The sequence below is a fragment of the Myiozetetes cayanensis genome, unplaced genomic scaffold (assembly GCF_022539395.1).
Source record: "Myiozetetes cayanensis isolate MyiCay16 unplaced genomic scaffold, myiCay2020 scf1, whole genome shotgun sequence".
Taxonomy (NCBI): Eukaryota; Metazoa; Chordata; class Aves; order Passeriformes; family Tyrannidae; genus Myiozetetes; species Myiozetetes cayanensis.
This window is the reverse complement of record NW_026086604.1, coordinates 94,361,803-94,387,175: the sequence shown is the minus strand read 5'-3', so window position 1 is coordinate 94,387,175 and position 25,373 is coordinate 94,361,803. Positions and strand designations below refer to the sequence as shown.

At 37.1% G+C, this 25,373-nt stretch overlaps 1 protein-coding gene across 4 annotated transcripts in view; it reads right to left on the bottom strand.

The window, feature by feature from the left end:
* Window positions 1–3,380: 3,380 nt before the first annotated feature.
* SLC9A3 (solute carrier family 9 member A3) overlaps window positions 3,381–25,373 on the bottom strand; it is a 58,234-nt gene continuing 36,241 nt past the window's right edge. The window contains exons 7-17 of one of the 4 annotated variants that reach the window (XM_050324491.1): window positions 24,016–24,218; window positions 23,132–23,221; window positions 21,319–21,389; window positions 18,989–19,118; window positions 15,560–15,675; window positions 14,840–14,969; window positions 14,138–14,314; window positions 13,483–13,558; window positions 11,715–11,828; window positions 10,118–10,361; window positions 7,490–7,790 (exon numbers count right to left, since the gene is read on the bottom strand). In XM_050324491.1, the coding sequence (XP_050180448.1) occupies window positions 7,787–7,790; window positions 10,118–10,361; window positions 11,715–11,828; window positions 13,483–13,558; window positions 14,138–14,314; window positions 14,840–14,969; window positions 15,560–15,675; window positions 18,989–19,118; window positions 21,319–21,389; window positions 23,132–23,221; window positions 24,016–24,218 (1,355 nt within the window). In that variant the 3' untranslated portion in view covers window positions 7,490–7,786. Of the gene's footprint in view, window positions 7,791–10,113; window positions 10,362–11,714; window positions 11,829–13,482; window positions 13,559–14,137; window positions 14,315–14,839; window positions 14,970–15,559; window positions 15,676–18,988; window positions 19,119–21,318; window positions 21,390–23,131; window positions 23,222–24,015; window positions 24,219–25,373 lie in introns of those variants that run through there. The other 3 variants (XM_050324477.1, XM_050324501.1, XM_050324483.1) reach the window with 3 other exon arrangements.

Genomic DNA, 25,373 nt, shown 5'->3' with positions numbered 1-25,373 from the left:
TTAATTTTCAGAGTTTTGTTTTGCAGGCTTTGGAAAGATACCCACAGCACAGGAAGGCAAGTAAAGTAGTTAGAAAAAGATCTGATTATTTTCCATGGATGTCACTGCAGAAAGGGAAAGAAAGCAAGGCTTCCTATTCGATAAAGTTCAAGAATCACTCGTATGAAGAATCTAACACAGATCTTCTTTCATTGGCCCTTTGAGGTGTTCTATTTGTCCTGTGTAATGTATTTCTACAGCATACCTACCTAGGTTACGGCATGAGACTTTATGTTCATCCTAAACTTGGTGCTTACCAACATATCCATGTCTCATGCATCTCCTAGCTCAGCATTCTGGCCTCATTCTTTGGTGATAAGACAAGAGGAAACAGCCTCAAGTTTCCCCAGTGCTTGGCAACCCTTTCAGTGAAAAAAGTTTCCTGGAATGGGCTGCCCAGGTAAGTGGCTGAGTCACCATCCATGGAGGTATTTAAAAGATCAGTAGGTGTGATAATTAGGGACATAGAATCATAGAATCAGATGGGTTAGAAAGGACCTCTGAGGTCATCAAGTCCAACGCTTGATCCACTACCACCACAGTTACTAGGCTATGGCCCTAAGGGCCACATCCACTCTCTTCTTAAAAACCTCCAGGGACAGCAAATCCACCACCTCCTTGGGCAGCCCATTCCAATGCCTGATTTCCCTCTCTGTAAAGAATTTCTTCCTAATATCTAACCTAAACCTCCCCTGGCAGAGCTTGAGACCATGCTCTCTTCTCTTACTGATAGCTGCCTGGGAGAGGAGACCAATCCCTACCTGGCTACAACCTCCTTTCAGGGAGCTGTAGAGAGTGATGAGGTCTCCCCTGAGCCTCCTCTTCTCCAGACTAAACAACCCCAGCTCCCTCAGCCTCTCCTCATAGGACTTGTGCTCAAGTCCCTTCATCAGCCTGGTTCCTCTTCTCTGGACCTGCTCCAGCACCTCAAGATCCTTCCTGAACTGAGGGGCCCAGAACTGGACACAGCACTCCAGGGGTGGCCTCACCAGTGCTGAGTACAGGGGAAGGATCACTTCCCTGGTCCTGCTGGCCACACTATTCCTGATCCAGGCCAGGATGCCATTGGCCTTCTTGGCCACCTGGGCACACTGCTGGCTCATGTTCAGTTTCCTGTCAATCCAAACTCCCAGGTCCCTTTCTTCCTGGCTGCTCTCCAGCCACTCTGTGCCCAGCCTGTATTGTTGTGGCCAAAGTGCAGGACCCAGCACTTGGCCTTGTTGGTTTAGTGATGGAAGTGATAGACTAACTGTGGGACTTAATGATCTTAAGCGTCTTTTCTATGATTCAGAATGCCTGAATAACTTCAAAACTCAAGAAATTTAGGCAGTGTTCAGTTGATTAGAGTTGTACATTACCCATCAATTTGATCCAGCTTTTAAACATTTCAAAGGAAGTGGGAGTTTGTTTGACTGATGTGATAAATAGTGTTAGTGAAACTCGTAACTGAAGAGGCCAATTGACTAAATTATAATTACCAATTTGTAATGATGCTATTGTTCTTTATGCATGTCAGGTGATGGATAGAAACAGCTAATTTTTTGCAGAAACCAGTTTGGTGCAGATAACTCTACTTGCCTTGATAATCCCAGCAACATAAAAAATACCACTTATCATAGGCAAAACCTGATCAGTTCACAGATTTTGAATCATGTGATATAAAAGTAAAAATAGAAAATCTTTTTTAGAACTTTTTTTCCCAGAATTTAAAATGAAACTGTTAGATTATGAAACAAGGAGTTCATCTTCACACACAGGTGCACAGAGGGACGGTGATCATCAGGAAACCCTTATAAATGAAGTAGAAAAACTGGAACACTCTGATCTGGCTTCTTCCAGGGCAGTCACAGAAGGATGATCAACTCCATTCTCTTCAGTGGTGAAAACCATCAAGATTAACCAACTGGATAGGCTCCCTGCATCACCTTACAGACCAAAGAGAATTACTGCCTATGGCATAAAGCTTGGGATTCTGCAAGATATTTTATAAGATGTTTTTAATAGGAAACAAAGACAGGGAAAGGGGGAGATCAAGGTGTTTGGGAGGTAAAAGAGTGTAAGAAGATAGAGATGTAAGGGTATTTAAGGGACTGGTTGCATGTAAACGGATTGCTTGTCAGTATGCTCTTTTGGCCATGCCCTGCAACTGATCACTTCTTTCTGTCTTCAGATCAAAATCCATTTTTATTTCTTGAGTGAAATGCTCTCTATTCTATAATGTTCTGAGACAGAGAGTATAGGACGATAGCAAATTTTGCAATCATCCCATTGCTTCTTGGGACCTTATTGCAGACATTTGATAACAACAGTTTTATTTCTTTGCTACAGCTTCTGTGAATTTTTTTCTCACAGTTTGAGTTGTCAATCCAGGATTATTTGTAATTACACTAACTGGCATTTCTAGTACTTTTACACTGAAGGAAATCTTAGTAATAAGTTGTCAGCTAAAATTGTTCATTATAGAGTTAAAATTTGAAACCATGTATGTGTGGGCAGGAATTGAGCAATGGTTATTATACAGGTGATATAAGTGTTTTTTGCATGTCTACATTATCTTCCTTTGAGGTCAGCTTTATTCCTATCAGTCTTCATTGTTTCTATTTTAAATACTCACCTGCACATACTTAGCCTGCACGTGTTTTTTTCCCATTCTTAGCTACTTACATCTTAGCAGCACAAAACTGATCTTTCTGTTTCAGATTTTCTTCATTTCTGCTTTCAGCCATGAATGCAGCTATATTGCCTTTCAGGGTCCCTTCAATGCATAGACATGCATGCTTCCTGAAAACACTGCTGAATTCACCCATGGGTCTGAAGAGTTCCTTTCCTTATGAATACTGTGTATTCTATATATAACTATTTAAGTAAAATAAAATACACCATATAAAACTATGAATACCTCCTACAGCCAGTAGGGTTTTCTGTTTATCACTTCACTTTTCTAAAACTTTATTGAAACTTTATTTCAACTTTATTGAAACTGATGAAATCACTTCTAAGACTGGTCCGATCTTTGCTTCTATGATGTTGGATTGCTCCAATCCAGGTGCATAATAATGATGAGATGTTATATTATATTTATGTGAAATTTAAATTATAGTGTTATGACGACATCTCTATATATAACTATATAACTTGACAAAATATGGAACCTTTTGTTCCATAGATGGAAATACTCCCTTATGAAGTCAGTGGGAATTCTATCATTGTCTACAGTGGGTCTAGAACTATACAAAAAGTATGACAGTCGTCAGAGAGAGACTCAGAAGATCTTCTACAGCTTCTGTTGCTGCTTTTAATGATTTGTGTTTTATAAATTACATGAATTATGAGCACTCTATTGTCCTTTTTAACTTTGATTTGGGAGCAGAAATGCATACTTCTCAGACGTCTTGTATGGGGAGTCTTTCCTAAATGTAATAAATAAATGATTCTCTAAATCAGTTGCCAAAGGAGTGTGATTCCACCAAAGTGATACAATTTATTGTCAAACTTCTCATTATGATATACTATTAAAACATTTCTATAAAGACATTAGCAGAACAACTTTACTCATTTAAAAATATATGCAGTAAGTTGACACCTTTTGGAAAGTACATACAGGTATCTCTAAACAACAGCACTCCAAAGAGTGACAGTTTAAGGCACGTGATTATTTTGCAACCTTTGTTACATAAATCTCTGAATAGACCATATATTTGTAAAACATAATTTCATATATTTCAATAACTAGGTTCACAGCTCAGAGAAACAGAACTCGTCTCAATACAGGCAAGACTTCTGGGGTTTTTTTAACATTGCTAGGTCATAGTGCAGCATAATAAACATTGTTAAAAAGAACCCTATTCATGGAGCAAAATACATAAAAGAAACATCAAATATTTCTTTATTTCATCATTTTGCAACAAGGCAGACCACAGTTACTTGTTCAATAAATAATGGCTGTGGAATGCTCAGCTTGCCTTTCTTTGACAGAGAATGTCACCAAAAAATTTAAGAGACAGTTTTCAGCAAAGCAAGGACTGAACTGGGCTCCCCAGAGGTGAACTGCTTATCAACTGATAATTCCAATCTAATAAACAAGGGTAAAAAAAACCCAAAAAAACCAGATTCTCAGCAGCTCTGAATCTGTGTTGCTGTGATAGAAATTATTGGTGCTTTATTGGTTAAAGTGTGCTGAAGAAGTAGCCAAATGATTGAACCCACAGGTACATATAGTTTGGGAAATGTAAAAGTACAATCAAAGAGTTTGGGAAAACAATTGAAATAGATGATGAACTCTTATAACCTGTTTTTTGTATACACCCTGGTAGACATCGGGAACAATTGCTCCCAAAAAAAACCAAGAAGTATAATCCACTATATTCTAGCTATGAGTATGTTCTCAATATGGAAATTGGGGACATGAAAGGTTTTTCATCACATTTCAAATTGAGGAACTATGCCAAACAAAACCTTACTGTAGAACCAATTCTACCAGAAAACCTCTTCCAGAGGCATATAAGCTTCAGAAATTATGCAAGATATTCCAGGGAAAGGTCTCTTTGCTGTCAGACTGGTCCATTTTATCCTTTGTATGTTCAACTACAGTGATGCAACATACAGAAAATGCCTAAGGCCTTCGAAATGGAGAGGTAAGCCCTTTATATACAATGTCTTTCCTTTTCTGTTGTTTAAAATGGCATGATGTTCCTCTCTGTTTTATAAAACTACAACCCACAGCCCTCTCAAAAGCATACAGGATACTGCTGGCTTTTCACAGACTGCTGTGTTTGTAAATACGATGGCGTTTATTGGTCCTCTCTTGTTTAGCATAAAAGATTACAAATCCAATAAAAACATATATCCTGTGATTTTCAAAATGACATACTCTTGTCTGTGCAACATTTATCTGGTGAAAACTGCCACCTGCTGATGACAGTTTAAAAACGTTTCCTTGAGGTAGCCTGTATACAAATAGATTGGGAATCCTCTAACAAGCACGCAGAAGGCAGTCCACAGCATGGTTCTTTTCCTGACTGCGGCACAGCAACAACCTCTGTACAAAAGCAATAAGAAGTGAAAGTTTTATTTCAAAGCCAACACCTGATCAGCATCTTGCCAACTTTGGTGTTGGTACTTCAGCATTATGCTGTGAAGGGAAGATTTTGGCACGTTGCACTTTACCTGTCCTAATATTTGGGATCAGTCACGGTCCTGTTATATATGCCAATTACTAAAATTGTTCCAATTGTAATATCTGAAGCAGTATATACTCTACTTCACCAAAATAGTATGTTCATGTGTACTCAGTTCACAAAAATTGTATTTACATTATTGAATTATATATAACAAGACTAGCTGTGGGTGATGAAGCTTCCCAACTGACTTGCATCATTGCCCAAGATGACTGCCAAACAGGCAGCCGCTTGTGAGCTGATATCAAAAGAATTGTGTCTCTATATCTAATCTCCAAACATCCATGTTTTGTGTCTGTTTAGGTTTGTATATGATATTTGCCATCATATCTCTGCAATGTGCACCAGCCTAACATATAGTTTTAGCTAAGAGGACAAAAATAGAAAGAAGATGTGAACATGAGTTTTCACACATTGCTCCACCCTTTTTGGGTAAATCTCTATTTTTGACATCTGACACAGCATCACCTAGAACCCATTCAAAGTCTGGGCAGGCAGAGTGAAACAATCACTAATTCCTATAGATAAAATAAAATTTACCAGATAAAGCCTCTGTCCAGGATCCATTCTTAAACAATTCAGATACTACCCTGAAGGTGACTTAGTTCATTTACAGATGGTTTACACTGATATAAAACAGAAATAAAGAACACATTAGGATCACAGAAGTGGACAAACACTCACCTTCTATTGCTGTTACAGAACCTTTGTAACTTATACCACTGAACATTTCAAACCAAAATTTCAGGACTGGAATCTTCCAAGGCAAAATACACATAGGTCAGAGGACTATGCACTGGCATGTAGCATTATGCATCTATGAGAGGTCTCAGACTTTTAACTTTTATTTAGTCTTCATCTGAGTTGACTTTCACTGATGTCTGCAGCTATCTTCAAGGTGACATAGATCTAATTTGTATGCAGTAAGTGTCTAGTGCAATCTTAAGTATCATTTAACAGAAAACCGCGCACAAAAAAATAAAGGACGTTCCTAGCACGAACAGGTAGGTATATACATGCACATGCTTCTATACAATACTTTGAACCATCAACATCCTGAGTCATTGTGGCACTTAAACCATGTGGCAAAACTCAGAATACCATCTGAGAAACCATTATCCTGATCAACCATTGAAAGTGATACATAAATTAACAGAATAATCTAACAGTATTTGGAAGGTGTCTTCCAAAGCAGCAGTAAAAATGACAAATATTTACAGTCCTGTCTGTGAGGCTATTTAAAATAGAGCAGCTTAATTAAGAAAATGAAATTAATCACTTGTGACCACACAAACTAAAATGCTGAGCTAATTCTGGGTGTTCTTTCATTCCAGTGCTACTGAGTTGAGGGATTAAAGGTGAAGGAAGGAACTGGCCCTCCTGGAGTAGCTGATTAAATTTTAAGATGCCAGGACTTTCCTCTCCCTGGAAAGTTTTCCATGAGAGTCAATATCCCACAATTACTCAGTGACAAAAATATTCAGGAGTAGGAAAATGTTTTTCTTAACTTGCACTTGAAAAAGGCACCGATCAATTTCAATCAGAGTAGATTTAGCAGGGAAAAGGCTAACCACTGGCTTCTCCTACTTTATTTCATATAGCATAAATATTTAATCCCATTACTGAAGAAGCAAATACAGTCTAGTTCTTTAAATGTATTTATGGCATAATGGCATAATAAACCACTTCCATGTAAAAAAACCACCGACGATTTACCACTTGAAAGGATTCTTGGTTTAGCCCTCCAAAAATAATAGAGTATTTGTAACAGTCTACATGAAAAAACAACAAAGAGTCAAATTTCCCCCTCACTATGCACCCTTACATTATGAATAAGAACTTAAAAATGTAAGTGCAGCAGAAAAGCTCCAGTGTTTCTGACACCACAGGACCCCACCTCCTTTCCATCTGAAACCATTCTAGAGCAGATCCTATGAACCAACAGGTTGCTCTCTATTGTTACAGAAGCCCTTTGTTCAAGTGATTCTCTCTCATCTTCTTCTTTCAAGTAAGTCCTGGCTCATAACTGTGTTTCCTCTTGTTCCAAAGAATGTGGAGGGACATGGCAAGATGCTGGAAGAGATGCTAGCTTCTGAAGTTTAGGGTGTTGCAGAGGTTTTGGCCTGTGAAAAGAGCGTCGGCTTTGTACACGTCTGGCTGCAGCAGACCTGTAATTTCCTTCTACATCAAGCAACATTTTCTTCTCTTGGGGTTCCTTCAGGTAAGAGTCTTCCAGCCCTTCAAAGATAAGTAGAGAATTCTCTTCTTGTGAATTCTCTGACTTGTAGCTAACTTCAGAACAATAACCTGAGTTTACTGTCTCTTTGTTATTTGTATCTGTACCTGATTCCCAGAAGAGATCAGGTACATTTGGGTCACATGAAGCTATATACTCAGAGACAGCAGAAAGAGATATATTCCCTCTGTTCTCCAATGAAGAATAGTTTTGTGTCCAAGGCATTTGAAGACAAGAGGGGAAGAAGTGGAGGGGATTCACTGAAACACTTCCATTTTGGTTTAGTTGATCATCTGAAGAGGAGTATTCTGTCATTTCAACATCGTGGTCCATATCACCTAGAGAACACAATTAAATAGAAACATTTGTAGTACACACTTTATCTAGTAGTATGCTGGCTATTGGGCTTTGCTTTTGGTTATTTTTATGAAAGTCTTATGAACGGGAATGGTTTAAGTAATTTGGATTTTTTTTTCTAAAGAACTCTTATACCCAGTTCTATATTGGACAACCTAAAGAGTGTTCATTAAAGTTCTTATCCTTGCTGAGCTTCAGGCAAAACTTGGCTCAGTGTTCGTAATGAACAACTACCTGTTTCAGATAGTTAAGGAGATGGAGCCATCATCTGGGCACTAAAGTGTACCTTTATCTTGAAATGCTCAGTCCCGATGTTCAGCAAGGAAATATTTCAGAAATTTTTTATATAAATTACATTCTTTCAATGAAGTAGCAGAGGGTATCTCCAGGGAGTCAATTTCTTATTGATTGGAACCTAAGATCAGTTTTTGATATACATTAGATATGTGAAGAAACAACCTTTTCACTCTTGGCTTCCAGTTTCCATTGTTTCTTAAAGCCTTTTAATTGAAATTTCAGTATCATTCTCCTGTTAGGAGAATTTTGTTAAGGAGATCATTCAGAGAACTGTTTCTGAGAGTAATCAAGATCTAAGCTTATTAGCCTGGGAAATCTAACTTTTCAGAGAACTTCTTAAGAAACACAGCAGTCAAAAATACAGTGATTTTGATATATAAAAGGTACCTGCAAAAGAACTTACAAATACCACTTCCTAATAACAAAACGAATGATAAATTAGGCAATTGAATGGAGTAAAAGAACAAAGGTTAGCAAGAAAATGTTCAACAAGTCATATGTCAATGTGACAATGTTCTCAGTGGGGAAGAAAAAGAGAATTTCAGTGTGGTAAGTGTCAAGGAGAAATTTTCCCCTTGGAGTGCTGCTCATTGTTCACACTTTTAATCAGGATATTGGACTGTAATTCACATTTCTTTAATGCAGTATTTATTTTAAAACATCATTTAAAAAATAAGCCAAGATGCATTAGTAAGGAACTGAGTACTAGAACAGACCTACAGGCCACTCCAGTAAAGAAAGTGATGTGCTTCCTCGAATTGCACTTAAACTAGCACATCTTCTGAAAGGACAGGAGCCAGAACAGAAGAAAAATGGATCTTTGTTTTCTATTTCTTTTCAAAAGTTACGAAATTCGTCTCAAGTCAAGATTAGCAGCATTCATTCTTATCCTGTTCTTTGTCTGAACAAAGTTTCATCAACTAACTACAGAAGTGCATTCCTCTTACCACATTTATTTGTTGATGCACAGAGGGCACTTAGACATAGATTTGTGGTCATGGATTCCACAATTTATGATGAATTCATGCTGACACCAAATTTAGTATTTCATTGCACAATCCCTGCAATGTTCTCTTCAGTTATAAACGATATTTGAACTGTGATCTGCCAACCTCATTTGAAGCACTGCCTGACTTGATTACAGAAGTGAAGGCCACTTTTTATGGTATGGAAAATTTCCACACAGCAAAAACTAAAGGGCAACTAGGATATTTATATAAACCCAGAGTCAATTTAATTCTAAGACTCTAACACATTAGAAGCAACAATTTATTTACTGCATCAGAAAGCTAAGTCTCTTTCTAGTTTCATAGTAAGATATGGATTAAGATAAACTCATAGTTTAAGCATAAAGCTCTAACTAGAATACTGCTTCCCCACAATACTGTGGTGTAATTATCTCTGTCCACACAAGGGAACTGATACATCCTAGTAAACATGATTCATTTTAAATTCCTTATATAATGATACATCAGCAGTGTCACTGAGTGCTTGTATTGTAGTAGTGGTGCCATTTTCCTTCCTGGGTACTGGGTAAATAATCTGGACAAATGTTCAGAACTGACTCAAGGTTTCTTAGCAAAAGAGTCAAAAATCATACTCCATTTAGGGAATTCAGGTATCAGTTTTATCATCTAGAACCAACCAAAAAACCTGAAGCCTCTTGAAAATGGGTGCACAATATTCTGATACTTGGAATACTATTTTCTTGGCATTTGAAATATTCAAGTCAAAACAAAAAGAAGGACCATTATCTGCTGTAAAAATAGCAAGGCACTGGACCCCAAATAGTTGAACAGCTTGAAATAGGTCTTCTGCAGAAGGAAAATAGAAAGATGTTTTGTTAATTAAGTTGGAGGAAAATAGAAGATGTTTAGTTGTACAAAGAAATCAGAAGGAAATAGATGTTCTAGAAGAGGAAAAATCAGAAAAGTAAGTTTACTTCTCAGTAGTCAGGATTCATAAGAAGGCTGGTTAAAAATAAAGGCGGTAACATTATTTAAAATATTACATATGTGTTGATTCTGGGAGATAAGTTCTGGGTCGGTCCTCTGGGCCATCTGCTAGAAGGAACGAATCTACTGATTTATTGCTGAGCCGGAATGGAGTGAGCCGTCTGAAGTTGTTTGGAGAATATGGGATCTGCACTCGGGCCCTTTGTGATGGTACCACAGTATCTTCACTAGATAACCACGGTGAGAATTTCATGTAGATGCTTTGATCATCATCAGCTGAAAATACTGGATTATCAATTCCTAAAAAAAAAAAATTCACAAGGGACAAGTAAAATTAATCAGTATAATTTCTTGATAATACAGCAAGATGCTTTGTAAAAGGAGAATGGCTGTTGGTGGAAAAAAGTAAGCTGATACACACTGCTATAGGTGTGACTAAGCCAGTATACAGACCATTATACACACATATACCTTGGTTATTGCTAGATATATATGGATTTCTATTAAAGGGAAAAGATTAATATTATATCCAATATGCAGTTATGTTTAGGATATCTGGAGACAAAAAAAAGTCAATAAAAGAAGAAATAAGTCCACAAATTTTAAGTGAAAAAAAAAAAGGCACAACATAAAATAACTGCAGAAAATTCATATCAAATCCACAAAAAAGAAAGAAAATATGGGAAAACATGAAAAACAAACAAACAAACAAACACCAGCTTCACCACTCCATAAAGGAATGAGATTTGTGTGAGGTAACTAAAGCAGGCCAGGAAACAGGAAACAGTCAAAAGTAAGCTACAGGAGACTGTTAATACAGATACCAAGTTTGTAATGCTTTTACAGAAACATTTTAGGCCTGCATCTTGCTACCCACTTATTTCTAGGTGTCTTTATACATATTCAAACATAGAATTTGCCATGAAACAGTGAGAAGTCTGTATCAGCATGTTTGCTAAAAGAGTACAGACCCAAGCATTTTTCTTCACTAAATGCACCATGCTACATATGAAGCAATGTCATGCTGAAAAATTCAAACGCAAAAATGCTAAAGAAAAATGCTACATTTTAAAACTTTATAACTCATATTATCTGATTTCTGTTCTATATAGTGTTATGCTTCCAATCTGATATTTTGGAGCCTTTCAGGGCTGGAAATCGAATGCAATGATTGTTCCAGAAATGTTGCAAATCTACTCTTTTCAGTGGCTTCTATGAACCTGTAAATGATCTGAGAGAGTTGTGAATTTAGGAGAAATCTTGTCTGAAATAAGAAGAACAAAACTTCTTACAACAAAAAGCTTCCAATGCAAGTAGAAAACAGTTCCAAAGGACTAATATTGACTGGTCTTGTGAGGTAAGACAATTCTAAAATAACATTTTCTGTTGCTAGAAATAATAATTTTAAAACAGTTTTAGGTAGTCAGGTTCACAACTTCCATCGGTAGCAAATTTGATGTTCTCCATACATCCAGATATCCAAAACTTGTTATGTTAACATTAATATTAAGCAAATATATTTTCAAGTAGAACACATAAAATTAAAGCAAACAACAACAACAACAACAAACCTCCAGGCTAAATCATCAGCATTTTTAATACCTTTTTAAACATTTGAGAGAAAAAAACTTTGTAGGAAATAAATATTTTTACCAGTAGGATTATCTGTGAAATTTTGTTGCGTCACATTAGCCAGGAAATCAACTCCTTTGCCCAGATGCAAAGTCTCATAATCATTATTTTCTTCTGATTCAGAAAACTCCAAATCTGTGGGGGGGAAGGAGGAGGAAGGGAAAGAAAAGTCCAATTTGATTAGACATTTTTATCAGTTCTGATAGAAAATGCTATTTCATGATGGTTTGATGCTGGCATAGTCATCAGATATATCCTTAACAAGGTTCTAGATAAGGGCAAAATTTAATCAACAGTTGTAGCACTGAAATGGGAATGGGAATGTATATACAGTTTGCAGCTTAGATACTATTTATATCAAGAAACTCAGTGCAGGTTTCTGGCTTGCATTAACATCTGGTGCTGTGATAGAAAGACATGTCACAGTCTGGTCAAGCTTTTGCCTAACAGAATTGCCTTCCTGGAACTTAAACGCACCAACATATGACATGGCAACACTGCTCCTTGCTGTGTTCTGTGTCTTAAATGCTCATGAGTTGACAAAAGCTCCATTACAATGACCAGTGGCTGCATTTTCATCACTTTATAAAGGTCATTTATATCCTGATTAATTTTAAATCTAATGGGGTCACTGCTGCTTTTACTGCATTAGAATAAGTTCTGCAATAGCTGCTAAACTACTTGTTAAGACTGTCTTACAATTAAGCTTTTTTGTTTTAAGTAGATGTTGACACCTTACAGAGTTCCTTAATAAGACACCATTGAATGACCTACTAATGAATATTTGAAAAGCTTTTCCCATGCAAAAAAGTTCTAGAAAATTACACTTAGGAAGCCAACCTGTACTGCCCCTGTAAGTCAAAGAAAAATAACACTCAGTAAATGAATCAAAGAAAATACATAAAGAAAAATACTTTTGCTTGGAGCTATCAAGAAAAATGAATCCCTCTCTATTTCACTTCAGTTGTCTTTGACATCCAGGGGTTACAGGCATAAATAGAGAAAAGAACACAAATAAAAGTTAGTTCAGTGGCTTTTAACCACATTTTAAAGTGTTTTAAGGTGACACATTGTTTTATAATTAGATAGTAAACATATTAGTATCCATCACATGGCTAAAGCATGAAAGAATTTGGGGCTTTACATGAAAACCAGCTTTTGCAAGGACTACTCCCCAGACTGGTCAGCTTCCGACTACACTTCCAAGGTTGATCTGTGTTTTAGATTTGATGATGAAGGGTGACTCAGCACTGAAACTGGCCTCTGACTCTGTGATCCTTTCAAAGCTTCCCTCTCCTTGACTACTAACGTGCTTTCTTAGCCTCAACTCTGATTCAAACCCTTCTAAAACAATGGACTTTAACTCAGATCGGAATGTCATTTCAACTACTGAATTTTATATGACTGATATGTCTGGGCAGACATATCCTGCTGTGATGAAAAAGAAAAATGTTAGAAGCTCTGCACACCCTATCCAAAAGGAAACTGAATGTTCATTTCACTACAGTGTTGTAGCCACTGCACTGTTTACAAAATTCAAAAATTGTGTTTTAAAAATGTGAGTAAAAAGGCCAATTAAAATTTTGTTTGTCATCCAGCTTCCTAGAAAAATCACTTCTAAACCATAGAGACACTGCATTTAAGCATGGAGAAGATCGCTGCTCTGAGTTGTAAATTGTTACTAGAAGTCCCTTTTCAGTTTCGCCGTTGAATATCACAAAACCTTTTAGTGATGCTTTACTAGTAATGTAGCTGGTAAAATGCAGTTAATGAAAATGAGTCATTTTACCTTTTTCCTTCAAAGTAAAATCTTGTACTGGATTTTCTGAAGGAATGTTTCCATTTGGTATGACACTGCTGTTCCTCTGAAAAGAAAGCAAACAAGGTGACCAAAAATGCCAATGTCTTCAAATAGCAATGGCAGTGACACCCTTTGAAATGATGAGTCCAGCAGCATTACCCTGAAATCTGTTGTACTCTGTGCTTGAGACTCAGTATGGATGCCATTAGTTTCCCACCTACGCTGGTAGCATGTACAGGGTAAAAAAAGGAAACTTTGTCTCTTTGTATGCTCTGTGTTCGCTCTTAGTTTCGTATCAGTTTGGTTGAATACTCTGTGCTGTAGTGCCTCCCTGCTGCCTCTATCCTGCAAAATCTCCCCACAGTGTTGTAGGATGGTTCAGGGTCTGTTGTTTTCCAGGTGATCAGAAACCTCTCACCCAGGAGAAGAGTCCCGAAACATAGAGAAAAGGAGAGTGTGAGAAGATGCCCCTTGAGTTACCTCATAGTTTAATCTCTTCTTGCTTAGGTCTTTTACATTCATGAAGTTCTATAGGACAGAGATAAATGCAGGACATAGGACCCTTCAGAGTCCTCCCTGCCCTCCCCACCCCTTAGTTTATACAATAGGTGGCTTTATCTGGGTCCTTGTGAAAGAATTTTACCCTTTTTTGGCCCCGGTCTCTCTTGTGGATTTTATTGAGCTTCTTGGGATGGTTTATTCCTAGTTTGGTACTCTTGAAAGATTCTAAGCGTTTCCTCATTGTCCTATGGAAAATCTCCTTGTCTTGTTTGTCATCTTCATTGTGCATGATCTCATGTCGACTGTACAGGTGTTTGTGCTGTGGCCAGGAAGGGAAGACAATATTCATTTATTTAGAAATACAGCTGGAAACCCTGAATCAATGCATTCAATCAGTGTCATGGAAATGTAAACAACTCCATAGGAAAGAATGAACCAAAAACTAGTCTGAAGGTATTAATGAAACTCCTGTTTTTCTTTCTTCTCTATGAAACCTGTGTAAGTCCAGGAATTTTAAATATGTAAAAGTGGACTGTCATTCAAAGTAAGCCTCTCCCTATGAGTGTCTGAATTACTTCAGTTGATACACCCCATTTAATCCTGATCAGAACCTATGTTGGACATAGTTCTGCATTGCACTGGCCTCAGTGATTTCAAAGGCACTAGTTGTGTTAAAAAGGCATGTTCTCAAGCGAGAAAGCACGCAGACGAAGAGCCCATCTTCCTCAAGGGTGCAGATTTTGCAGTGAGTTGTCTCCTTTCGAGTTTGGCTCCCAAGTTTTGGTTCGTAACATCTCCTAGTTTTAGACTGGAAAACAGTCCAGTGTTAGCCTTTTGCTCTCACCTCCTGCCTGGGTTTATACAGGTACTGTTGTAGGGTGTGATGAGCAAGTGTATCTTCCGTGTCCCGGATACTTTTCCTCCTCTGCTCCAAAGCTTGCATGTCAAGGCAAACCGGCCCAGCTTTTTCTCTCCTGAAGAAGAGCACAAACAGCAGTTTTAAAAATCATTAATTGCTGAAGAGGAGTAATTAAAAGGAAGATGAGAAACAAGAGGAAGAAAAGAAGATGAAGGTTTTTTTTTTAAAAAAAAGGAAGGGTAAGAATTGGCTAAATGAAAATAAGCAAGCAAATGCCTAATGGGAAATGTGATAAGATTATTGGGTTTTGTCTTTCAGGTGGATGTAGCATTAATTTCACAGTTTACGTAACACATGGTCTGTTCAGTGAGAGATTCATCAAAGAGTTATGGAAGCGGTGATTTTTTTCCTTGCTTCTCTCCTGACTTATTCTGGAGCAGATACAGAAATAACATCTAGCCATGTATAGAGCGGCTGGTGAACCAAAGGCAAATGAAACAACTCTAATTTGGATGTCTGCTTCATCTTACTTGCTTTTACTGAAAAAACAGTTTGTATGTAAAATAAAAAGAAAATGTGAGAGAAAATATTAATTAAAGGTAAAAAATAGTAGCGAACAAAGCCCCTGTAAACTGCATTTTTCAGTTTTTTTGACACTGTTTCAATTTCCTCTCATATACGTCCCCATCAGTCCACATTACTTACAGTAAATAAGAGACAGAGCTTTCCACAGTACTTGGAAGTGGGGTGCTGAAATCCACATTCACCATGTTGTCTGTACTTGGAGAACGTATAAATGCCAACGAACCTCTACGTTCTCCCTGGTCACAGGAAGAAACAAGACGTATTACATATTACACCTAGGATAAAATGGTATCAGAAAATGCAGATAATTTGTGAGACTGCTGTACTTATGTGACACAAGAAGCATGGGAAAAGTTGTATTTAGGTAACAAATACAAACCGTTTATGGTTTCTTTACGTTGAGTAACATTAGCCCCATGAACAAAGCCAGGAGAAAAACTATTCCACTCCTATAAATTGATTTTGAGGAGGTGAGTGACTTCTTAGGCCTCAGTAGATTTGCAATTTTACTTTGTACCATGTTTCAAGCCAAGTGCATAGGAATAAACATATAGATTTCTATGGATTGACACATCACTGCACTAACAGTAGCATTTTCAAAAATAAAAGACAAAGTTTTCTGTTCTGTACCAGGAAGCAGCAAGTGTTAAGCGGTAACAGAAGTCTACAAGGCTATTTGAAAGTGGTTACGGCATGACAGAATGAGATACTGAAGGGATGAGATTTTCCTTCAGTTCTAAAACTAGTGTACAGAAGTGAACTGCTGGAAAAACTCAGATTTATGTCTTCACAGATTTCTCTGCAGCTTACATAATCTCTTTTTTAGGTGAAAGGTATTTTTTGGGCGACATTGTGGTTACATAGGCTGAACCAATCTATGGTTTTAAATCATGGCAGAGAGAAATTGCATAGCAGGTCCCTAAATTTTAAACAGTAATAAAGAAAACATCAAAAAAAGCCATTTCCCTTGAAGAACATCGAAAGAGATTTTTGTACATTTCTCCAATTTTAACTGTACTGTGTTCCCTTTACATTTTGATATTCATAGAGCAAATCAAATAAAGTCTTTATTTTGCTGTGGTAGCCCATGTACATGTTACAGCATATGTTGGATCAGACTAATGACATTAAGAAGTACACTCTGGATTCTGCAGAAAACTTGAAGTTAATAAAATTACATTCTGGGACAGCATCCATTTTCTTAGGTGAATCTGACTTTCTTTTCAAATCAAGTTTAATGTTTCATACATACGTCATACCATATCACCAATGGAGGAATTTTAGCCAGAACAAGTTATGAACTGTAAGTATTTTAAGTCACTTCTGTTCACCTGCTCTGGATTATTTTCATTTTGCTTGGCTTAGGTTTTCCTCTCTCAGCTGTAAGGAATTTATTTAGGTTGACACTGAACTCTCTCAAGATCCTGTTCATTATACAGATGCAACATAACAGCAGAGCTGAACAAAGGAAAAAATATAAAATAATTTTTAAACTCTTCAGTTTCTTGAAAGTGAGAAGTAAGCAACTGGGGAAAGCAGATCTTTACTTGTCCTGAAAGAAATTACTTCAGTTTCAATTTCAGCTTGTAATTCATAGATATTTAGTTCAAAGATATGTTTGAGAAGTCCAGAAAAGGTTCTTAAAGCAGTGTATCACTGAAGCAAATATAAAGTGAGAAAAGTGATATGACTTTAGGATTCACAACTTTTAACTAATTTCCACTGGAAGAAACTATGTTGCAAAACTTCTGTAGAGCTTGGAGAACTTCTAATTTCTTTGTCTATTATTATCACATAAGTAAACATTCACCAATAGAATTTATCTGCAAGACACAATATACACAAATAACATTTGGACTAAGGTAGGAAAAGTCCATTTTCTTGTGTTTACTTTCCTAAAAAATTAGTAATCTGACTTTACTATGTGGGACTGAAGACATTATTGTTCAAAAATTCTGGTGCTAAATCTGCATGATTTAGTGATCTATAGAGCCCTTTGCATCTGTTAAAGAGAAGAAATACTGTAATAAATCTACAGAGTAAATTCAACACTGGAACTGAACATGATTTTCATGCTCATCCACATCAGTGTATTATCTAACTTTCTTCCTCTGAGGTGTGACCCAGAAAGCATCACAAGAAGGAAAATTAGTTCTTGAGCTCAGATGGTCTGAAAACCAAATGAGTAATTTACAAAATCTCAAAAAGAAGTATTTGCTTTTCTTGTGAACTACTTCCCATTTTTCACACTAACATAATTTCTGAATTTCTTCTTGTTTTCTGAATTTAATCTTTGAAATTACATGTTTCACTGGAAGAAGTCCACCTGGCTGTAGCTCATTAAAAAAAAGAAGAAAAAAAAAAGCTTAGTAGCAGTAGTACTATCAGTTGTAGTCATGATTTATTTTATTTAAATTAAGGAAATTAACTGATATATTACCTAGCTGTGAAAAGAAGTTCAGTTGGAGATTACAGGCATAGATAGATTATAATTTCAAAGATTACCTTTAAAAATATTGCATTTAAAACTGTCCTTCACACTGTGAGAACACTGCACATTTGTGGCTATTCGAACTAAGCTGACTAGTTTTATACTGAAGAAGACTGGGAATTCTTACACAATCTGGTAACATTGCTTCAATCTGAGATAGGTACTCCAGCAGAAGGTTGGAAACTTTCTTCTATTCTGTAGTTTTGAAAAATTTCTCCTATTGCAAGTCTGAAGTTCCCCTAACTTCAAAATTCTGTGATTGCAATTGATATCAGATGTGAAAACAACGAACCTTCCTATTAGAAAGGAGCAAGTGTCTGCTGGGGAAAGGAAAAAAAAAAAGGAGAGAGAGAAAAGAAACTAACCCAGACAGGACCTAGAAGTGTCTAATTTTGGCTTCAAGAATGTGATCTAGTAATCACAGTGGGGTTAGATCAAGGGTTGGACTTGATGATCTCGAAGGTGTCTTCCAACCCAGTTAATTCTATGATTTTATGATTCTATGATATTTGTTGTATCATTTAATCCTAATTTTTGATTTGTGGGGGTTATGATTCCATTGAAATAAATTTACTATTCCCACTTTTTTTGTGTGTGTGTGCTATGATGATCTGACAGATCAAGATTAGCAGTCCCCTATTTTGGCCATATATCCACACCATTTGGAGGTAAACTTCTTCAAATTAGATTTGTCACCACACAGAACCACTCTTCTGCAGGAGCCAGACTCTGTTGACACATTCAGAAAGACAATATCCCTCCAGTTTTTTTTCATGTAGTGAATATAGAAACAAAGATATTCAGTAAAATCCAACAGAAAAGAAACACTGACGTAAGTACTAGATACTAGTACTTGGTAATCAAGCATAATACCGAGAACTGCAGCTTCTCAATAACACCGACACTCAAAACACATTTAAAAAAAAATAAAAAAAAGGCAGATAGAGATGGAAATACTTCTCCTTTAGACATCTTCTGCAATATATCAACTTTAGGTAATATTATAAATTTTAAAAATCAAGTGATGCTATAATATGTCAACAAGTATTCATAAGTACCTCAGCCACATAGCTAATTGCATCCTTCAAGTTGAGCTCATGGAAAACATTAAGGATTTGGTCTCTTGATTTTTGAGCAGACCTTCTCATCAGTATTTTTCTGAGGAATTTCCTATCAAAATTGGACCACCTGATAATTTAAACAAACCGTGTTAATGGCAACATGCAATTTTAGTTTCACAGCATTTTTAGTTTAGCATAAATTACATTTTTTGAGCTAAACACTCTTCAAAAAATGAGGAACACATGATTGTGAGGGATTTGTGTTTTGAAGCTTTTCAATTAGCATGTAAAGAAAGTTAAGGAAAAGCCTGCTACAGACTTGTACAGCGGTCACAAAGCATTTAATCTGTTCACTTACCAACACTACTACAACAACAAGAGTGCTATGATTACAGTATCCCATTTCAAATTCAGTAAGACCTTTTATACTTTGGGAATCATGCTCCCTTATTTTTCTGCTTCTGATTATGTTTAATTTTCTTCTTTCCTTTGGAAAATAATCTGCTTTTCCCCATCTGCATTGTAGGACAGCTACACTAGAAAATCAGATCACAACAGTGCCCCTCCAAAAGCTCTACCAGAGGGCATTATTCATACCATTGATGTACTCTGCTCTGGGGCATAGTAGTGATGTGTATTTTCTGTGATTTACATTTCCAAGATTATCTGATAGTAGGGTATCTGCCATTTCAGTATGTAAGGTCCAGAACATAAAGGCTGTTGTACTTTCATTTAACTTCCTCAAGATTTCCTCTAAAGGGCATGAGGCAACTTTGGAGACTATTGTTCAAAGTAACTCTATCCATCTTGCCCAATGGCTATTTTGAGTTTCCAACTTCTTATCTGGATTGCTGAAACCTTTTTGTATTAAACATTATTCACAGAGTTGATAACTATTGCCTTTCTCTAGCCAGAACATCTGACAAGCAGGCTGCAATTCAGGCTGGCCCACCTGAGCCCATCAGTTAGGCTGGTAGAAGCTGCCATTTCTCTGAGGAAGCACTTTCATGCATATAGAGTCCAAAAGGTAGCCTTAAGATGGTCTCATTCAAAATACCTTAGTCACCAAACCACACACTTAACCATGAATCTGCATTAAGCTACTCCTTATTATTCAAGGAGATTACTTTCTGACATACAGGAAGTCAGACTCTAATCTGCCACTTAAAAATATAGCTCCATCTTCAAGGCAGTATTTTGAAATTTGGGAATGTATTCTCCCATATTATATATAGCCCACTGAAATTCATTGCCCAAAGGTAAACTACAAATTTAGACCAAAAGAAAGGAGACGTTCAGTCTGGAATGCCTCAGGAAAATTCTTCAATGCATAAATGAATGAAGAGCAAAAGGAAAGGAAAGAGACTGTCCCTACAACTGGATGCAGACAGGTGAGTAATTCTGCTTGAGTTCCACTACAGTCTAGCTCCAGCCTAGGAACTGTATAGTTGCATAAGCATAATGCTAAGCCTAAGCTAACAGACTCAGCTTCTCAGGAAGGGTTAGGGGAGTGCTCTGCAGAAAGCTAGCACAGCCTTTTGGATTGGAATTGGCATGTTGAGTCATCAAAGGGTTAGCAGGTCAAAACTGTGACTGCCTGCACCTATGAAATGACCTAACTCCACGAAGAGAACAGCCTAACCTGAAATAACACTCTTAAAGATGTCCAGATTTAATTCCTTTTTTCCACACTTATTCACCTAAATGTGGAAGTGTGCTCATCACATTGGTAACTGTTCACATGTACTTTAAAGCAAACGGTGTATCTTTCAGCTCAGATATTTTGCTTCTTTGAAGATGAATCAGCTATAAACAGAGGGGAATGGTTCATTATTGGTTCCAAACTAATAGGCTAAAACTATCAAAGTCATTACAAATCACCCTCTGCCATCACTTTCAGAGATGTTGAACACATCCTTCATAGAAATAGGATAAATAGCTAGCCCAGTTGTAGCTGAGGTTTTTTAGTGCCTCCACACATAAATATTTTTCATGAAATGTAGTATTACAGAAAAGTACCAACATTAACATTTTAGCTTAAAACTTATGCAAATAGCCAGTTCTCCAACCTCAAGAGAATCTGACTCCTGGATGTGAACTGAGGCACCTAAAAAAGGCATAATCTGAACTGTAGATGAGAAAGAACAGATTCCAGTTTAAGGGGACAAAAATACACTCTTTTCACATTTGCTGTATTTTTCAGTATATAACCTCTTAAACTCCATTCTACATCCTTGCTTTCCCTAAACTGACAGGCTTAAGAAGTCATAATGTACAGATAAGATTTCCTAGCAGTATTTCAACATTCCAAGTTAGTTACTACTTACTTGTCTCTCAGATAATGATGGCCTATTTGTCCAGAAATGTCTTCTATAGCAGAAAGAATGTGATCAAAGGCCTAGGAAAGTGAAAGTGGAGTTAAGATCTTCACAGAAATAAAAAGCATAATTAGAAAATAGTTGGTTTTTTTTTTTTTTTAAGTTAGACAAGGTGACTATGCAGAATAATTTTATTGCTGTTAAGCAAATTTTTTTCACATTTACAGAAATACTAAGTACTATAAGCTTTTCTTTAAAGGTCCTGAGCTTTCTAATCAGTTCTTTATAAATTCACTAACTATTCTTGAATTACAAGGTTCTCAGCAAGAAGGTACTCAGATCCCCATTTTAACATTCAATTTTAAATCTTTTTATTGACTCATTTTAACATCTCCATTTCTGGCCTATGAAGTACATCAGCCACTATTAGTTTTGGTGATTAAATCAGTTGAACAATTTCCCTAGTGTATCTTTTTAGAAGTTTCAGGAACCCATACTCCCCTCAGAGTAGAAGTAGGCACAATTCTTTTAATATCTAGAGCAAAATTTCATCCTGATTATATTAGATGGTTGATAGAAGTCCTGAGGCTTATAACTGTTGCTTCGAACCAAGGCAGCTGCAGGTACATTTTGGCCTTTTTCTGCATGTGGTTGTGAACATTTCACTTTGAACATTGGAGGGATTACTGCAGAATACACAGATGCTAGGTTTGGAACAACATGGGTGATATATTTGGCACAGGTGAAGCTGCACCTCAAGTACTGTGTTCAGTTTTCGGCCCCTCACTTCAAAAAGAACACTGAGGTGCTGGAGTTGGTGAAGGGTCTAGAAAATATGTGTTATGAGGAGAGGCTCAGGGAACAGCAGTTGTTTAGTCTGGAGGAGGGTCGGGGGGACCTTGTCACTCTCTCCAGCTACCTGAAAGGAGGTTAAAATGATCTTAAGTTATGCCAGGGGATGTTCAGATTAGATATCGAAAAAAATTTTCACTTGAAGAGTGGCTAGACACTGGAATAAGCTGCCCAGGGAGGTGATGGAGTCACTGTCTCCGGAAGTTTCAAGAGGCAACTAGATGAGACCCTTGGGAATACAGTTTAGGGTTAATTATGGTGGTGCTGGGTTGATGGTTGAACTAGATGTTCCTGAAGATCTCTTTAACTTCGATGATTCTGTGGTGTCTGTGTCTTCCATCCTATAACATTTATTTGCATTGAAAATTGATGTTTTGTTTTACTGAATAAGAACCTTATAATGTGTGAAAGTGAACTGGAAGAGATTGTGTTTCAAAATCTTTTAAAAGGGTAAAGAAGCACAGGGACACACAGCACCTACGCTGCATTAAAACTATTGCCACTGATCTGGAATTTCAGTATATAATTAGTCTGTACTAGGCAGCAGACCATCTTTCTATGTAATATGCAAGCTACAAAGCCTGCTTTTCATACCTTTTCCAGACATTAACAGTTTGTAAGATGGAAAAATAAACTTACTTGCACATGCTTTGCCCTAGCACTTGCCAATCAAACATTCTCCTCTTTTAAATGAAGAGAAAGGAGCATATTCTATTTGTGCTATTACCTCAGCACCCTCAGCCCTATTGAATTCTCAAGTGAAAGACCAGAACTTTCAGTTGAGTATCCCCTCACAGGAGACAAATAGTAACCTAAAAATAACTTTTGAAATGTTTGAAGGATTTTGCTCTTGAAATTTGACAGTCTTTTCTCTTCCAAAAAAAGAAATTTTCTCTAATATTTTTGTTTTCTCTTACAATGCTCTGTAAACATACCAAGGATACCACAGTTTTATTTTAAAATATCTTACTCTGCCATGAAGTTTCTCGTTCAGTTTTGGATCTCTGTGTTCAGTTTTCTTCACTTTCAGCCACTGTACCAAAGGCTTGATGGTCAGTCCCTAAGGATTGAAACATGATAATAAATACTTAGGAGTTTTCCTAGACTTTCCTCCAGCTGTTGTCAAAGAAAAATACAGCACATTTGTGTGTTACTTGGTGGTTCTCATACTTTCTCAGCTGATCTCTGTCTTCTCTAGAAGATAAAATGCTGTACCCTCAGCTCCTATTACAAGGGTTTGAAAAGAAAACAACCAACAACTTCTATATGAAAAATATGGTACTGGAAGGGTAGAACTATGTCCTTCACCACTGAATGTGATGTTTTCTCCACATATTAGGAGTTTGTGACAATTAAACTTTCTGTAATACACTACAGATAAAATTGGAAGCTGTTATATATTGACATATCTCCACTTCAATTAAAGCTTTTTCATCCAGAAAGTGCTATTTTGTTTGGATGTTAAATACTTTCTTGTTCCACTGCTGTTATATTTTAAAACAAGGACTGAGGCTCATGTAGATCAGCTTAATGACTGCATCTGCCCGTTAAAAGGAGTGTTCCCTATAGTTATTCATATGAGGTGAAGGATGTTTAATCAGATATTAACTTGGCACTATTAATACAAAGCGGCTAAGTCTGAACAATTTTTAGCACAGAGGAAATTGTGTTTTGTCCCATGTGGTCCCATATGAAAACATAAAATGGGATCTTTGTTACTAAAATTACAAATTCAATTATTCTTTCAGTTCAGTGAAACAATATGCAACCTTCATCTGAGAACTGCTTTAAGCATTCAGTACTTTTGGGGGACTCCTTCTCCTTGCAAGAAGTGTGCTTAAGTAGTTAAATTACCTGGAAAATAACAGTAAAAAACACAACAATGATAGTTGTGCTGACAAACAGTCTTTTTTCTTTCACTTTGTCCTTATCCAGAAGTGCAACAAGAGCAAAAGCAACTGCTCCACGGAGTCCACCATAGGACATCACCACCTGATCTATTAACTCCAACTGGACCGTTCTGTAGCGGTTGATAATCCATGTCTGTAAAACTACACCTGTAAAAAACAAATGTCAGCATGTTTAGAAATACCCTTATGCAATGCCAATATCCCAACCGTGTGTAACATGGTCCGGTACCACCAGACCGCTTTCGTAACAATCTACTCCATCCACTTCCCGCTCTGTAACACCATGCTGCCCACTTGGTGTCTTATCCTCTACACCTGGTTGAAGGAATTAAGATGGAGCTCCTTCATGAACCAGCAGCTCTTCTGAGAGCACTGCCCTCTAGCACAGGCACTACAGGGCAAGTTCTGCTTGTGTCCTGATCTTTGAAATTCATTGAGAAAGAATAGAATTTTTAGCACCATAACCAGTGATCTTCACATGGTCATTTAATAGAAACAAGTTAAAACAGCATTGATTTAGGGAGTGTGTGTGGTACCCTTCACAAATCACTAAAGAGGACATTTATGTCAGCGTCTTAGGAAGGGTTGTCTAGTTATGCTGACACTGTCTTCAGACGTACAGGTGAGATGCTGCCTGCTACAGGAGGCCTAAAGTTCTAGCTATCCCAATGTGTTCCAGAGTTCCCAGCACACAGAGGGAAATCAGCTTCACTGCTCCTCCGAAGGGCACGGCACGCATGTCCCACTGCAGCATGCCAGTGCTGTTAACCAATGCAAAACAGATCCTTCTCTTTTTAGAGACCGTCGAACTTGTGCCAAGGGAAGAGTGTCTGGTCGCTGTAAGAAGGGCCTCTTAAAAATTTATTCATGCCACCAATCTGACTCCTTCAGGGTATGAGAGCTGCAATTGCATAAGGCCCAGTACCATCAGGTATTTAGTAATTTGTCAATGTCTAAGATCAATTACTTTAGTGGGTGCTTATTGTTACTGCTGAATATTTACTATTTAATTGTTGAGCACATTTATTACAGGATTGTTAAACACTTATTTCAGGAATACAAAAAGTGTCAAAGACTTACTGGAAACTCTTTTAAACACCTCAGGCACATTAGCAGTTACTGAGAAGCAGCTAAATGAACAATGCTTTCAGACTATTTAGAAAGGAGGACAAGGAGCTAGACACTTCATTCAGCTCAGGAACCTCTGGGACAGAGTAAGAACACAGAGTCTAGGAAAATTTCCAGCTAGATAGACATATAAATTGTTATTTGAATTTAGGTCAAGACAAAGAGGCAAATAAA